Raw genomic sequence first — 17,372 nt, 5'->3', positions numbered from 1 at the left:
GCCCGCTCATCACTAGTTACTAGTACAGAGCACCTGAGCATGGTAGTGCCCGCTCATCACTAGTTACGAGTACTGAGCACCTGAGCATGGTAGTGCCCGCTCATCACTAGTTACCAGTACTGAGCACCCGAGCATGGTAGTGCCTGCTCATCACTAGTTACCAGTACTGAGCACCTGAGCATGGTAGTGCCCGCTCATCACTAGTTAAGAGCACCGAGCACCCGAGCATGGTAGTGCCCGCTCATCACTAGTTACCAGTACTGAGCACCCGAGCATGGTAGTGCCCGCTCATCACTAGTTACTAGTACAGAGCACCCGAGCATGGTAGTGCCCGCTCATCACTAGTTACGAGTACCGAGCACCAGAGCATGGTAGTGCCCGCTCATCACTAGTTACCAGTACTGAGGATGGGATGCTTTTTTAATAGAGGCTGCAGTACCACCAGAGTCATCAGGGACTGACGGGGCGAGTTTTATTGCATTCCCTGCTTTGTGACTATTCTTCAAAAAAATCCTAAACAATCTCTGTAAACCTGCTTACTGTACCGCCGGAAACTTGATGTATCACATCGGGAAGATTTCCATGTGATGAGCACATTCCTTCCCTTTTCCTCACAAGGAATGAAGGGATTCATCGAGAAGAAGTTGTAAGGACGTCTTATGTGTCAGTGAGGCATCCTGCCGTAATGGTGCAAAACCTGATCAAGACCTGGTCACTGCCTATAAAGCCACGCGCTGGGGTACAAGCGTCTTCCAGTCTCTGGATGCACAAGATTTTATTTTGTCATTCACTGACAGCAAGCGGAGATCCTAAAAAAAAAAGGATCAGTTTTTGAAACAATATGAAATGGGACCAGATACGTTTTACTCCATAGCCACCGGGCAATTAGCCATACAATGTATCAAGAAAACAGCACATAAAGTTCCCAGCACCCCTAATAACATTTTGTCCCGCAGCTGGTCTGTGAAGTGCTGGCTACCATTGCTGGTTTGGAGTAGTTTTGGGGGTGGTCGGTGAAGTGCTGGCTACCATTGGTGGTTTGGAGTAGTTTTGGGGGTGGTCGGTGAAGTGCTGGCTACCATTGCTGGTTTGGAGTAGTTTTGGGGGTGGTCGGTGAAGTGCTGGCTACCATTGGTGGTTTGGAGTAGTTTTGGGGGTGGTCGGTGAAGTGCTGGCTACCATTAGTGGTTTGGAGTAGTTTTGGGGGTGGTCGGTGAAGTGCTGGCTACCATTGCTGGTTTGGAGTAGTTTTGGGATTATTGGTAATTATTTTGGTGGTCTAGAGTTTAGAGGGATGCCTGTCAACATCCCTAGTATCTATTGTAGTGATTCCAACATATCTAATGGACTAGACTAATAAGGGAATAATGCTAACTTCCCTGGTGATCTAGGGTACAAAAGCAATTAATGCCAACATTCCTCTTGGTCTACATTAATGTAAGTATCCCTGGTGGTCTCGGGTAGTGATTTCATCATCTTGGGTGAACTTGAGCAATGATGGCAACACCCCTGATGATCTACAGTAGTGATGTCACTATTCCTGATTGTCTAGAGTAGAGATAACACCATTCCTGGTGGTATAGGGTACTGATGTCATGACCACTGGTGGGCTAGGGTACTAATGTCTTTCTCCATGGTGGTCTAGGTTAGTGGTGCAACATCCCTAGTGGTCTACTGTTGTGATGTCACTATTCTTACTGGTCTAGAGTATAAATACCATCATTCCTGGTGGTCTAAGGTACTGATGTCATCACCACTGGTGGTCTAGACCAGAGGTTCCCAACTCCAGTCCTCAAGGCACACCAACAGTGCATGTTTTCAGGATTTCGTTAGCATTGCATGGGTGTTGGATTCAGCACCTTTGCAGGTGATTAAATTATCACCTGTGCAATACTAAGGAAATCCTGAAAACATGCACTGTTGGTGTGCCTTGAGGACTGGAGTTGGGAATCTCTGGTCTAGACTACTAATGGTCTCAGGTAGTGCTTTTCATCAGCTCAGGTGGTTTTGAGCAGTGATGGCAAGACCACTGGTGGTCTACAGTGGTGATGTCACTATTCCTTTGGTCTTGAGTAGAGATACCATTACACCTGGTGGTCTAGTGTACTGATATCATTACACCTGGTGGTCTAGGGTTCGGATATCGTTACACCTGGTGTTCTAGGGTCCTAATTTCATGCTCTATGGTGGTTTAGGTTAGTAATGCAACATCCCTGGTGGTCTAGAATACTAATGGTCTCAGGTAGTGATTTAATCATTTTAGACACTTAGAAATCTATTTGTGTAGGTAGAAAATCAAATATAGAACCAGTATACTACCTTAATTTAAATTTTATAAAAACACTATTTATTGAAATTCATTTAAAATTCAAAAAAGTTCCACCTGTGAAAAAAATGACACACAGAACACATATATCAGGACCATGGAATGACTCCAAAATATCTGCCCACAGGAACCAAAAACCAATTAGTTCATATGTTGATAATAGTCCTGCCCAAGATCAGATCTAAATGACCCTTACTCTTTCTCTCCTCTACCTGCCAATGGAGGTGTGACATAAAGTCACAATTCACCCTAAAGGTAATGAGGTGCCCCCATTCCTCGGCGGCTTTCCCTTCTACAGGTATCCCTAATCTCCCTCAACTTATAATGTAAGCTAGAGGTACTCAATTTTTTAGAGGGGAAGATGGAGAATTGAACTTATCTGAGAGATGAGTCAAAAGCTAGTAGTCCCTCAGCAGTCCATTCTTTTCATAATGTGCAGGCATCCGAGCTTTCCATGGTCCTCAACCCAATAACATAGATACACATAGTCTCAGTCTCAACGCGTTTCTCCCCAAATGATTAGTCAGGGTTCATCAGGAGACAAAATGAAAGATAGCTGGCCCAATCGCCTGATAGCTGTTAGGGGGGCTACTCATTTAGCAGCACACACCTCTCCTTGTGGGTATGTATAATGGCCATTATACATACCCACAAGGAGAGGTGTGTGCTGCTAAATGAGTAGCCCCCCTAACAGCTATCAGGCGATTGGGCCAGCTATCTTTCATTTTGTCTCCTGATGAACCCTGACTAATCATTTGGGGAGAAACGCGTTGAGACTGAGACTATGTGTATCTATGTTATTGGGTTGAGGACCATGGAAAGCTCGGATGCCTGCACATTATGAAAAGAATGGACTGCTGAGGGACTACTAGCTTTTGACTCATCTCTCAGATAAGTTCAATTCTCCATCTTCCCCTCTAAAAAATTGAGTACCTCTAGCTTACATTATAAGTTGAGGGAGATTAGGGATACCTGTAGAAGGGAAAGCCGCCGAGGAATGGGGGCACCTCATTACCTTTAGGGTGAATTGTGACTTTATGTCACACCTCCATTGGCAGGTAGAGGAGAGAAAGAGTAAGGGTCATTTAGATCTGATCTTGGGCAGGACTATTATCAACATATGAACTAATTGGTTTTTGGTTCCTGTGGGCAGATATTTTGGAGTCATTCCATGGTCCTGATATATGTGTTCTGTGTGTCATTTTTTTCACAGGTGGAACTTTTTTGAATTTTAAATGAATTTCAATAAATAGTGTTTTTATAAAATTTAAATTAAGGTAGTGATTTAATCATCTCAGCTGGTCTTGAGCAGTGATGGCAAGACCCCTGGTGGTCTAGAGTGGTGATGTCACTATTCCTGATGGTCTTGAGTAGAGATGCCATCATTCCTGGTGGTCTAGGGTACTGATATCATTATACCTGGTGGTCTAGGGTACTGATATCATTATACCTGGTGGTCTAGGGTACTGATATCATTATACCTGGTGGTCTAGGGTACTGATATCATTATACCTGGTGGTCTAGGGTACTGATATCATTACACCTGGTGGTCTAGGGTACTGATATCATTACACTTGGTGGTCTAGGGTGCTAATTTCAATCTCGAAGGAGGTTTAGGTTAGCGATGCAACATTCCTGGTGGTCTAGATTGGATAATCCAAAATACCAGAATTGTCCCTATGAGAGGAGTATTGTAGCAATCAATGCAGGCATAGATCATCAGTCAGAATCCATGTTGCTCCCCCTCTGTGCTCTATTAGTAAAATATATAATCTTATAAACTAAGAAGCTATAACAAAGACTTATTAATTAATATCTCTCTATTATTTGTTTGCCAGTAACAAAAATTAGCACTAATCTCAAAATTGCAGAAACAAAGGGGCACAATGATTAGGATTGGAAAATTGCTGGATTTTAGCTTTTACCAGATGAAAATGGGAAGTTTGAGGTGAAGGGTGAATAGAGGACAATAAAGATAAGATTGTCTGGTCCTCGCTGTGAAGACGCTGATGTTGAGAAAGGTCTGGAGATTCCCCTGCATCTTGTTTCTGCCTCCTGTTTAGACAGACTCTGCCTGAAAGTCTAAAAACAACCCTGCAACTTACAGCAAATTATTGAAGGGTTCATTGTCCCGATCCCACAAACATCATAATTTACATCATAAGATATTTCATGCAGTTGTTTTTAACTGAATCCCCCATTTATTATTTTTTTCTACACCTTTCTCATTATGCATCAGAATAATTGACATGATATGGTTTCTTGTGTATAAGAATATACAGTTGAAACCAGAGGTTTTTGCCTCCTCTCTCTATACAGACAGATCTGCAGGTTTTTCCCTCCGCTCTCTAAAAAGACACATCTGCAGGTTTTTCTCACTATCTGACATGAAATCAGAATAAATCTTTCCCGTTTTAGGTTAATTAGGAACCAAAATTATTTCTATATGTCAAATGCCAGAATAATGAGAGAGAGAATGTTATAAGGCATTTTTATTACTTTCTGCAAAGTCAAAAGTTTACATACACTAAGAGTACTGTGCCTTTAAACAATATGGGACCGCCCATATGATGATGTCATGTCTTTGGAAGCTTCTGATAGGTTTATTGGTAACATCTGAGTTAATTAGAGACACACCTGTGGATGTATTGTAATGCACACCTGAAACACACGGCTTCTTTGTGTAGCATCATTGGAAAGTCAAAAGAAATCAGCCAAGATCTCAGGAAGAGAATTGTGGACTTGCACAAGTCTGGTTCATCCTTGGGTGCAATTTCCAGATACCGGAAGGTTTATCTGTACAAACAATTATACACAAGTACAAACAAGCTGGGAATGTCCAGCCATCATACCGCTCAGGAAGGAGACGGGTTCTGTGTACCAGAGATGAGAGTGCTTTGGTCAGACATGTGCAGATCAACCCAAGAACAAAAGCAAAAGACCTTGTGAAGATGCTGGCGGAAGCTGGTAAGATTGTGTCATTATCCACAGTGAAACGAGTACAGTATCAACCTGGGATGAAAGGCCGCTCTGCCAGGAAGAAGCCATTACTCCAAAATAACCAGAAAAAAAGCCAGATTAATGTCTGCAAATGTACACAGGAACAAAGACCTTCATTTTGGAGACTTCTTGTGGTCTGATGAAATTTAACTGTTTGGCCATAATGACCATCGTTACATTGGAGGAAAAAAGAAAAAGCTTTGAAGCCGAAGAACAACATCCCAGCTGGTAAACACGGGCGAGGCAGCGTCATGTTGTGGGGTTGTTTTGCTGCAGGAGGGACTGGTGCATTTCACTAAATAGATGGCATCATGAGGAGATAAGATTGTGGCAATACTGAAGAACATCTCAAGACATCGGCCAGAAACTTAATGCTGGGGTAGAAATCGTTCTTCCAATTGGAAAATGACCCGAAGCTACTGCCAAACTGGTTACAAAATGGCTTAAGGAGAACAAAGTCAGTGTTTTGCAGTGGCCATCACAAAGCCCTGATCTCAATCCTATTAAAAATGTATGGACAAAGCTAAAAAGCCGGGTGCGAGCGGCGACCTCCAAACATGGCTCAGCTACACCAGTTTGGTCAGGAGGAATTGGCCCAAATTCCACCAACTATTTGTAAGGAGCTTGTGGAAGGCTCCAAAATGTTTCCCCCAAATCAAACAGTGTAAAGGCAATGGCACCAAATACTAATGAAGTGGAGGAAACTTCACTGTGCAGAAAGGAATAAAGATGTCTGAAAACATTCACATTCACATTCGCTCTTGCTCTCACTCGTCTTTATAGAGAGCGGAGGTAAACTGCTGGTTTCAGCTGTTACTACTGTAATACTGCCCCTATGTACAAGAATATAACTACTATAATATTGCTCCTATGTACAAGAATATAACTACTATAATACTGCCCCCTATGTACAAGAATATAACTACTATAATACTGCCCCTATGTACAAGAATATAACTACTATAATACTGCTCCTATGTACAAGAATATAACTACTATAATACTGCTCCCTATATACAAGAATATAGCTACTATAATACTGCCCCCTATGTACAAGAATATAACTACTATAATACTGCCTCCTATGTACAAGAATATAACTACTATAATACTGCTCCCTATATACAAGAATATAACTACTATAATACTGCCCCCTATGTACAAGAATATAACTACTATAATACTGCTCCCTATATACAAGAATATAACTACTATAATACTGCCCCTATGTACAAGAATATAACTACTATAATACTACCCCTATGTACAAAAATGTAACTAATGTAATTTTTTAAATAATCCTCAGTTATGCAATGTCATATTTAATTTTTTTTTCAATTTTTTTCATTCCTTATGTATTATAAAGCAGTTATGCTTGTTCATATTTCTCTGAATTTGGTGTGCAGCTTTCACTTCATATAGATTGTATCTAATGTAATACTGCTCCTATATACAAGAATATAACTACTATAATACTGCTCCTATGTACAAGAATATAACTACAATAATACTGCCTCTATATACAAGAATATAACTACTATAATACTGCCTCTATATACAAGAATATAACTACTATAATACTGCCCCCTATGTACAAGAATATAACTACTATAATACTGCCCCTATGTACAAGAATATAACTACTATAATACTGCCCCCTATGTACAAGAATATAAATACTATAATACTGCCCCCTATATACAAGAATATAACTACTATAATACATCCCCTATATACAAGAATATAACTACTATAATGCTGCCCCTATGTACAAGAATATAACTACTATAATACTGCCTCTATGTACAAGAATATAACTACTATAATACTGCCCCTATGTACAAGAATATAACTACTATAATACTGCTCCTATGTGCAAGAATATAACTACTATAATACTGCCCCTATGTACAAGAATATAACTACTATAATATTGCTCCTATGTACAAGAATATAACTACTATAATACTGCCCCCTATGTATAAGAATATAACTACTATAATATTGCTCCTGTGTACATGGTTATGGCTGTAGATTTCTTTTCTGAAGCTGGATTGCAGTTTTTTCACTTTGTATCTATCACTCACTCGTGCATTTGGCGTGTATGTGTAAATTTAGCACTGGGCACAGTGAGAACCCGTCGGGCCACATTCCAGGGTTGGTGATGTGATGTTACATTTTCTGCCTTTTTTGTGGAGACTTGAGTAATGTTTTTTGGTAGCACCTTTTGGAGGGAGTGAAGGGCTCATATTGTGTGAGGTCACCGGGTTGGCAGATGATTGGAATCGGCGGATACCATGAGTAGTAAAACCTTTTGTGTCTGAGCTTTGCTGGACCGCCTGGCATTGTCGTGGGCAGGAGGTCACCAGACTGCAGCCTTCCCCATAGGGAGATCTGTTACACGAGGTGTTAGCAGACAACCCCCGGCCATAATGTCGCTGTTCTAGGACTGATTTATGCTTCCTGTCAGTGACTGGCAGCAAAAACAGAATTCATCCAAAAACTAAAAACCAGTTTACCCTAATGACTTATCTGCATAAATAATAATAATAATGTAAGATGATGCTTATGGATAGTTTTGTGGCATACAGGTAATACCTCACATATATTGTATATGTATTTTTTGCACTTTGACTATGCGGGGTGCAGCCGGGCCTCTTAATACGGCCGTGCATAGTGGAATTTCTGTCCCTTACGTGCTGCAGTGAGTAGTGTCCGAGTAACCCGCCTAATCTAATAGTAAGGGCGTGGTAATAGGTTGCTGGCTGGACACCATGCGCATACAAGTGTGAACAGTGCCCTATGCGCGCCACTAGTGTGCAATTTACCTTGCACCTGTGAAGTGTCCATCATGTTGAGAGGCTTGTCTGCATCCTGTTTGTGCATTAGATGTGTTGGCCTGGGCTAACTGGACTGGTTGCCCTTTTTTGCTGTGAGTACATTTTATAATACATTTTTGGGGAAGTTTTTAGCTCCTCTTTTTTGTTGCTATTTTTCATACAGATATTCTGCAAGTTTTCCTCCCGAACAGCATTGCTTTTATAGGAGACTATGGGCCTCATTGAGGCACGTGATGGCTACCAGTGGCCATAGGTGCCATTGTAGAGCGTCCATGCCTATTGCTAATGGTTTGCACCTAAAGTTGACAACAACCATAAGATAGAAGGTTGAGGGATGAACAGTGATGGAATGATGGACAGGTGAATGATTGTTGCACCGGTGTGTCCAGATATATCATACCCTATGCCCTGCATGTGCTCGTTTACAATACAGCTTGCATTTTCTGGAGGCTGTTGGTGGACGGGGATAGTGACATGCCCACCTTCTTGAGTCCACAGCCAGGTTACGAGGGGGCATCACTTGGAAAAGACCAGATCGGTGCTCACTGCACATTGTTAGAACGTGTCCCGCCCCTTTTAATTGTTTGCTACAATTGTATCCAGATAAGAAAGAAAGACAAATGCGTCCTGTGTTCTGATACTGTGCTACAATGTATCAGTCTGGAGCCTAGTGGTGATTGTGATCAGAGGAAACGTAGGACAATAACTGTGTGAACTCACGCCCAGTGTGTTCCCTGCATCTTTAATAACTGCCCATTGTGCCCTCTCACCCCCCCCCCCCCTACTATAATTCTGAATTACCAGGCAGGCCTACTAAACAAATACTGATCACTGGGTACATACACGGCTCTAATAAACCCGTCCGCACCTTGTGAGCGCCTGACTGTGACTGAGCAGGATGTAGCCACAGATGGAGGAGTTCAGCTCCGGAGTGCGGCCCATGACTCAGACCTATAATAATCATTACCACTGAGCTCTTCTGACCGGTGAGGCACATGGAAACTGGGGTCACATTTATTGTATATTAGCAGCTCACGTGACCTGGGAAGGTAGAACCAACGCGTTTTGTGTATTCCATCCCCTACAAGGACCAGAATCGTCTGAGGCGCAGCATTATAGAAGGGATGGCCCCATTAATTAACCATGGGGTTTTCTGGAATACAGTTTGACAATTGCTGCTTTGCTTTAGACAACTATTAAGAAACAAAACCGATTCATCCCGTGTAGTAGACACCTTGCTCCAAGTGGAAACCGCTTTCCTCGAATTCTGCATGTAATGATTTGCCAGTCTATGAAGCATGAGATTATTGCATGGATCTGTGCCCGGGATGCCTGTGCTGTGCCTCCTCTGCTGCCACCCAACCCCATCCAACACAAAGCACCCCCAACCCCCCTCCGCGCACATTTTAGCCACTTTGGCACTGACTTTGTAGCAATGTTTTGGAGGGATAAACGCCTTGGAGAAGGTCAAGTTCCGTTCACCCCCACCAGGCTCGCCACTAATGGACTGTGACATATGTACACGGCCGGCACAGATGTGCTGCGCACTGTGGATATCGGAAATTCCAGAACCAAATCCACAGCAAACTGAGTGGGTCTTGGGGATGGCGATATGGACATTTATGCTGCAGATTTCTCCTTTTTCAATGTAGAGTTTGCAGCATCGGTGAATTTACCCAATGTGGAGGGGGGGGGGGGTGAACCAAATCCAAAAATTGTAATATCTACTGCAACTTATGCTGCAGATTTCACGTTTCAAATTGGTGCAGAAACTCTGCAACAAAAGCTGTAGATTTGTAAAAAAAAAATAAATATATATTTTATATATATTTATTTTATACATTTTTTTTTTTTTTTTTTTTGGCCACTGAAGATTTCCATGTAGATTGTATTCAAGGGAAGTTTTGATAAACGTGGCTTCAGTCGTGGTCTTTTCATACCATTACAAGTGTTCACCATTGTTCACTTAAGGATTTTCTGCTAAGGCTATGTTCACACGTTGCGTTTTTTACCGCGTTTCTGCAGCGTTTTTGGCAGCAGCGTTTTTGGGCAAAAAGGCATGCGTTTTTGTTTTCCAGCAAAGTCTATGGGAAAAGCAGAAATCCTGTCTGCACTTTGCTTTTTTTTCTGCAGCGTTTAATTTGCATATTTGTGGTCAAAAACCATGCTGAAAAAGAAGCAGCATGTCAGTTGTTTTTGCCATTTCTGCAGCGTTTCCTTAACATTGGAGTCAATGAGAAATGGCAAAATGCAACCAAAATCACAATTCCTGCGTTTTTCATGCTTTTTACCTGCTTTTCAACTGCGTTTTTGGCTCCAAAAACGCATGCTTTTCTGGCCAAAAAGTAATGGGTTCTAATGTTCCTTTACACACACACAATAACCGAAAATTTAAATGTAAAAAAATAATAAACTTTAGCTATTTTTCTGTTAAAATGTGCATAACCACTATTATTACATTAAAATTGATAATTTACCATATAATTTTATTAAAAGTTAATTTTATACTTTTTTTCTCTTTTTTCATTCTTTTTGACTAATTCAACTTTATTTCTCAGTGTCTTGATCTCAAAAACGCATCTGCAGAAACGCAGGTGAAAACGCAGGTAAAAAGCGCTAAAAACGCGGTAAAAACGCATGCGTTTTTAGCGCTAAAAAATGGTCAAAAGCCATTTGGTCAAAAACCAAGGGAAGGAAAACGTGCAGAATAAACTGCAGGTACACCGACGCAACGTGCGGACATAGCCTAATAATGACGGTGCCGGACACCACAGCACAGCTTTTGGGATCTTATAGCGTCCCCCACCCCCCTCAATACAGCGTTATTCTTGTTCTATTAATATTATGGCTGATCGATCAATATGGAATGACATGACTGCGCAGCATCACTGTGTGTGGACTATGACAACACTGCCGGTCATGTTCACATTCAACTGAAGAATACTGGAATTTCCTGATTTAGATACAAAGAGGTTTAAAAAAAAATGTATAGATAACATCAGCCAAAGCTTATACAACCACGGCCGGGCACATACCAGAAGGGTCCCGGCACAGGAGAGCCGGGTAATGAGCGCTGGAGCAGTCGCCATATTGATTGCGCTAATTATTAATGATTTCTTTATAATAATGAATGGGCTCATTTACTGATTGCCAGCAGAGATCTTGGGGGAAAAAAATGGTAGAAACTTAAGCCAAAGCCCCTCTGCTAATGCTGCCCATTGGCCTCGTGCAGGAGCGGGCACTTGGTGTAGTCGTACCCAGTTATGTGGCAGATTGGGGATGGAGCCGGCGAGCTGCGATCTTCTGTGTAAAATAAACCGAGCGGAGTGTTGGTTTATACAATATAACTAGTGTCTGCCAGAGGTAAAGGATACGGAAAATCTGACCTGTGTCTGCTCCAAACCCCCCCCCCCCCACACACACACTAGCACTGCAGCCCCCAGATGAATAGGCCCCTGTATTCATTCACACAGGAGCTAGCCCTATTTTATATAAACCCGCTAACTCCTTCTCGCCTTGACCAATTTTCTTTTTTTTTTTTGCATTTTTCTAACTAACTTTTTAATTATTACTTTTCCATCACTTTTTTTTATTGCAATTCCCAGACATGTGCAACAACCCCCCCCCATAAAAATCAGTGTGTTTTGATACATAATATATAATTATTTTTTTTTTTACTTTTTTTCTTATTAAAGGCGAGAAAGAATGTTTCACTTTTATTCTTTATATAAAAAAAAAAGCTCGTTTTTGGGTTTTTTTTTAATTTGTTACCCCTTGAGACAAGGGAACCTGAACCGAAGATTGTTGGGTTTCATATGAGGCTTCAGATTGGGGCTTTAGCAGGTCCCCCGCCCCAAGGTGACCCGTCAGCAACCCACCACGTTGCACATGTCCGTGAGCGCATCATTTTAATTCGGCGTTCTGTGATTGACAATGCACTGAAATGGTTAAACGGCAAGAATTGGAGCTGCCTCTAGTTGCTGCTGTTACATCATCCAGGCGCTGGCTGTGTAACACAGCCGACATCTGCCAGGAATGTTGCGGGCTCAGCTCCCGATCACGAAAATAAAATGTCAGAAGCTTTATTTGAGCGCAACAATACCTTCAGTTTTTCCTGTTCTCAGGGGCACTAATCAAGTAAATGAGGCTGGTGGTAGATCCCCGCACACAGGAGAAGCCATGAAGCTAAATGGAGGATCCAGAGATTTTTATTTTTTTTTCTGGGAATTAACTGTGAACCAATTGCATGTAATCCACCAGGATCAGCTGTATTTGGCTCCACTATAGTCCACCGATGAAAGGAAGCACAAACCACCTAGTGTGAACACTGCCTAGTAGGGCATATGGAAAAGGCTTATTCTAGTGGGATTAACCCTTTAAATGACATCTTCAGCTCTGCTACATCTGCATGTTCCTTGGTGCTGCAGGATCAGAGCCAGATGACTTTCCTGTCTTGGCTCCAGTTACTTTTTTTTTTGCTTTTGTAAAGAATAAGTAACAAGGGTGACCTGACATGTATCCTACATCATCGCTCCGCGTCCTGCGGCTTTCTCAAGGGGTTGGAAATCTGCGTGAAATTTAATGTCCATCCTCGTCTCATGCACAGGGTTAATTTCTGTATGCAGATGGGAATTTGCAGGTAAATATCGGCCTATTAAATGGGGCTAATCCTCGCCCTGAACCTGCGGCCGTTCCATCTGCAGATATTGTGGTCAGATGTGTGATACAGATATGGAACGTGCGACCTTCTCTCCTGGTTTCTGCACTCTTATAACCCGTCCCGGCCAGGTACCCGGATGCATCTGTTATCTTGTACATGAAGGATCAGGGAAATCTAGTGACTTCCTGAGTTACCGGTATAAATAGATGTACGGATTGTGGATACGCCTGCGGAGGAACCCTGCACGTGACGCCTATTGTTGCATTCTCAACCCCATCACTATTTAACCCGTTTTTCAGCACATTTATTGAACACATTTGCAAAATAAAAGGGGTCATTCCAAATTACAACTCATCCTGCAAAAAAAAACAAAAAACAGCTCTCTGAAATCCGCAGCAGAAAATTCTTTCTGCAAATTTTCATTGCAGATTTCAATTTTTTTTTTAATGCGTGGGAAATCCGCTCTATAATGGCGCGTGCACACAGGACACGTTTTCATTACTGATTTAGTTATAGAAAGGTGGGGGGTAACGTCCGCAGCATAAATTGATGAGCTGCTGATTTGAAATGTGCACTCTACTTCCCGTTGTAGCAAACTTGAACAAGCAGAGCTGCAGTGTAAAGTATGAGGGCGGGACAGAACAAATGCTTAGGTCTGGAAGTAGATTTCTTAGTTGTCAAGTTGGAGTCAATAATCATGGTTGGGTCTCGTTGGAGCAAAGCTGCAGTGTAAAGCATGTGCAGGGTCTGAACTGCATGGTTTTAAGACCACTACAGCCTCCCATAGACTGCAGCTAAGGCAGAGTTACAGCTATTACAGTCTTAATGGTGCAGAGCTAAAATCATCTGTCACTAAAGAGTATGCATCTGTCATGTATTACACACTTGCAGGTTCTCAGGTAAAAATAATAGTGCAGTGTGGTGCTGCCGGCTGTCACACCAGGTATGGTGAAATACCGAGCGAAGGGTGAAAAGGGAGGAAAGGGAAACTCTGTGCCTAGGAGAGGAGGGAGATGGGGACCCCTGATAAAAGCTTCCACTGCCCCCTGGCTTCCCTGATCTCCTGTGCGCACTGGAAAACGGAATTTTCTTAAGAAAATTCCGCAAGGTCTGAAAGATTACCGCACCCGGGTCCCAGGTGTTTTTTTTTTTTTCTTTCTATATGTTCGTTTGATTTTCTATGTGTATTCTATATGTCTGTGTGTGATCTGTGTGTATTCTATGTCTGTGTCTTTGTCTGTGATGTCTGTGTTTACTCTGCTCCGCTTCCTCTTCCTGTAATGACATCACTTCCCTGCAAACCGCAGGCAAACGATGTACATTACCACAGGTAAACCGCAAAATACCGGAGGGAATAACGCAGGAAAACGCAATGAACCGCACAGAATTTGCTGCCCGCGTTATTCCCTGCGGGATTTCACAATTACATTGCAGTCAATAGAATGAAATCCCGCAGCGATGTACGGAAAAGAAGTGACATGCAATTGTTTTTGCTGTGGGAATCCCGCAGCAAAACATGCAGCTGTCAAAATCCGCATAGTGCGCACAGCATTTTTTTTTTCCCCATCTGTTTTGCTGGTGATTCACTGCAGAGATGTTATGAACATTGTCTGCAGCGAAACATGCAGCAAAACCGCAGGAAATCCGCGGCAAAAAACGGCAAGTGCGCACAGGGCCCACCTATCCGTTGAGCAGGATACCTGGCCCTGGCTGACCCTGAACTGGGCCCTTGGTAAGGAATGGGCGGGATGAGCACTAGTCCTAAAGAACATACAGGCTAAAGTAAACCTCGGGAGAGGAACAGCAACTCACAACGTTTCTCCAGATGAGTACAAGCCAATTGCTTACAATGAGGATCGTATAGAAACTTACCTCTATCACCAGCAACATACCAAAGGGAAATGCAGATATAAAAAGACATTTGAGGGTGAGAGATGATGATTAGCAGCTGTAAGGAAAATATCTCCGCAGGGTCCTAAAGGAGAAAGAGTAAAATCCTAACAGAGAAGACACACAAAACTCCAATATCAAGGAGCGACCTTCTATAGCCGGACACCACAGGACTGTTGTCTGTCACCCGTAACACACCAGTAACGTCCTCTGTGCAGCAGGTCCTGTGGTTTTATGACAGTAGAGCATTCAGAAAAGGAAAACCTGCTGCAGTCCACGAGAAAATTGCATGAGGAATTTTTTGAGTAGCAAGACTGCTGCCCTCCGTGTAGTTGGATAGTTTTTTTTTTTTGTTTTTTTTTTCAGTTCTGGTTTGGGGGGTGATTTTTTTTTTTTTTTTTTTTTTTTTTTTTAAATTTTATTTTTATGTATCTTTTATGAACATATTATTAATTATTATTATTAATAATATAATATTATTTTTTTTTTTTGTTTAATCTCAGGTCGCCCAGAAAGGTATAAGAAGTCTGAAAGTATTGGAACCGGAAATTGCCTCTGTTTTCGTCCCTCCTTTTGTATCTAAAGATGAAGCGCAAAGCTCGTCCGCCGTTCAGAGCCCATACCAGAGGGTGGCGAAGAGGAGATCGTTCCGGAAGAAAAAGGAGAGACCCAAGGTGGAATCCGGGAGCGGCACTAACTCTGATCACAGAGAGACCACCACCGAGGAGATCAGTGTCCCCAAAGACATCGACCTGATTGGGCTGCCCCAGCTTTGCTTTCCAGGTACACATGCACCCCCCTATGTACTGGATCTGGGGGCTCACATTTTTCTTCTGCTCTAGTTTTCACATTTCCTCACTTATTTCTTCAGCTGCAAATAAAGGATAAAAGAGGATATATACGGTATATTTGTTTCAGTTGTGTTTTCTGATTTTTATATATATATATATATATATATATATTAGTTTTTTGTTGTTGTTTTTTTGCAGGGGGGATGCAAGTGACCTTAGAGCCTAAAGAGGAGCGTTTCCATTTCCTTATATTTACAGACGTTCTGGGGAACAGGACATACGGAGTTGTTGCTCAGTTCTCCCGAGCCATTCAGGTATAACTAGTGTTGTGTAGTCTGTAATTACCAGCCCCTGGATCCATTCATTAGACCTGATAATTATGTCTTCCATCCTCCAGTGCACCGTCCTTGTTTAGACTTGTAAGAGAGATGTAGATACATTAAGATCATTTTTGTTTCATTTTTTTCTTGTCTGTTTGCTTCTGTCCCTGCAGGATTCTTTGGGATTGTCCAATGGGCAGGCTTACTGGGACTCCACGAGTAGTATCAAGACATATGAGGCTTATGTACCTTTTGCCATTTGCGTTATATCCAGATATCCTTACTATAACTCCCTGAAGGACTGTCTGTCATGGTAAGAGAGCGATACCTGTGTTATTTAATTGGGTTGCGTAAAAGACTATAAAAGCACCCCTTAGCTGAAAATTGAGGACAGTACATCATCTTTGTTGGCAACACAGCACCCCATGTAAATAGGAGACCTACTACCAACGATATGAAAATCTTATGGAGACAGAACTATAGCATTAACAATTATTCGTTCCCCATACAGTTTGCATTAACCCTTGTAAAAAGAACCTAAATGATCAACAATTGGCAAAATCTGCCTGTGTAAACTGACCTCAATATATAATCATATTAAACAATAGGTTTTGACAAGTACAGATGCTGCTATACTACGTCCCTTCCTTGTCTTCTTTGGTAAGTTTAACATGATGTGCACTGAGAAGGGAACCGCCATGGGGTCCAGTTCAATGCCAATGTCATTTCACAATGTCAGTGAAAGCTTAGCCACTTTATAATGTTAGAAAACAAAGGTATTGGCTCAATGACTTCAATATGATTATCTCCTGTATCCATACCTTCGCACAATAGGATGGTTTGTATGGGTTTGCCTTTCAAACAATCTTGGAGCTGTGTTCATTGAATGCTGGTATTGCACCTAGTTAAGGGGCTTATGTCCTATATGGGCACACAGATGTTAAATAGTGGCATCGCCTCTTTAAGCCACCACAGTGGAAAGCTTTGAAGACATATGAGGCTTATGTACCTTTTGCCATTTACGTTATTTCCAGATATCCTTACTATAACTCCATGAAGAACTGTCTGTCATGGTAAGAGAGGCATACCTGTGTTATTTTATTGGGTTGTGTAAAAAAAACTTAAAACCCATTCTTTACCTTAGCTGATAGTTGAGAACAATACATCCATCACTGTTGGCAACATAACGCCCCGTATAAATTGGGAATGTGCTGCCGAGGATATGCAAATTTTATGGAGACAGAACTATTGCAGTGACAATTAGTTCCTCATACAATTTTGCATTGACCCTTGTAAAAAGATCCTAAATGATCAACAGTTGGCAAAATCTACCTGTGTAAACCAACCTTACTGTATAATCCTATTAAACATAAGGTTTTTACAAGTCCAGATGCTGATGTAATACTTCCCTTTGTTGTCTTCTTTGGCAAGTTTAACATGATGTGCACTGAAGGGAACCGCCATGGGGTCCAGTACAATGCCAATGTTATTCCACATTGTCAGTGGAAGCCTGGCCATTTTATAATGTTGGAAAATGAAAGTATC

The 17,372-nt window shown here is 41.8% G+C and overlaps 1 protein-coding gene and 1 long non-coding RNA gene across 2 annotated transcripts in view; one reads left to right on the top strand and one right to left on the bottom strand.

The window, feature by feature from the left end:
- The window catches only part of LOC142243950 (uncharacterized), a 237,124-nt gene that overhangs the window by 104,345 nt on the left and 115,407 nt on the right, over positions 1–17,372 (bottom strand). The gene's annotated exons all lie outside the window — the stretch shown is intronic.
- Positions 1–17,372, top strand: part of DENND3 (DENN domain containing 3) — an 83,166-nt gene that overhangs the window by 5,328 nt on the left and 60,466 nt on the right. The window contains exons 2-4 of the mRNA XM_075352824.1: positions 15,220–15,499; positions 15,706–15,821; positions 16,001–16,140. Coding sequence (XP_075208939.1) covers positions 15,220–15,499; positions 15,706–15,821; positions 16,001–16,140 — 536 coding nt within the window. The remainder of the gene's footprint in view (positions 1–15,219; positions 15,500–15,705; positions 15,822–16,000; positions 16,141–17,372) is intronic.

This window comes from Anomaloglossus baeobatrachus, chromosome 6 (genome assembly GCF_048569485.1).
Source record: "Anomaloglossus baeobatrachus isolate aAnoBae1 chromosome 6, aAnoBae1.hap1, whole genome shotgun sequence".
NCBI lineage: Eukaryota > Metazoa > Chordata > Amphibia > Anura > Aromobatidae > Anomaloglossus > Anomaloglossus baeobatrachus.
This window is presented reverse-complemented; position numbering and strand designations above follow the sequence as displayed.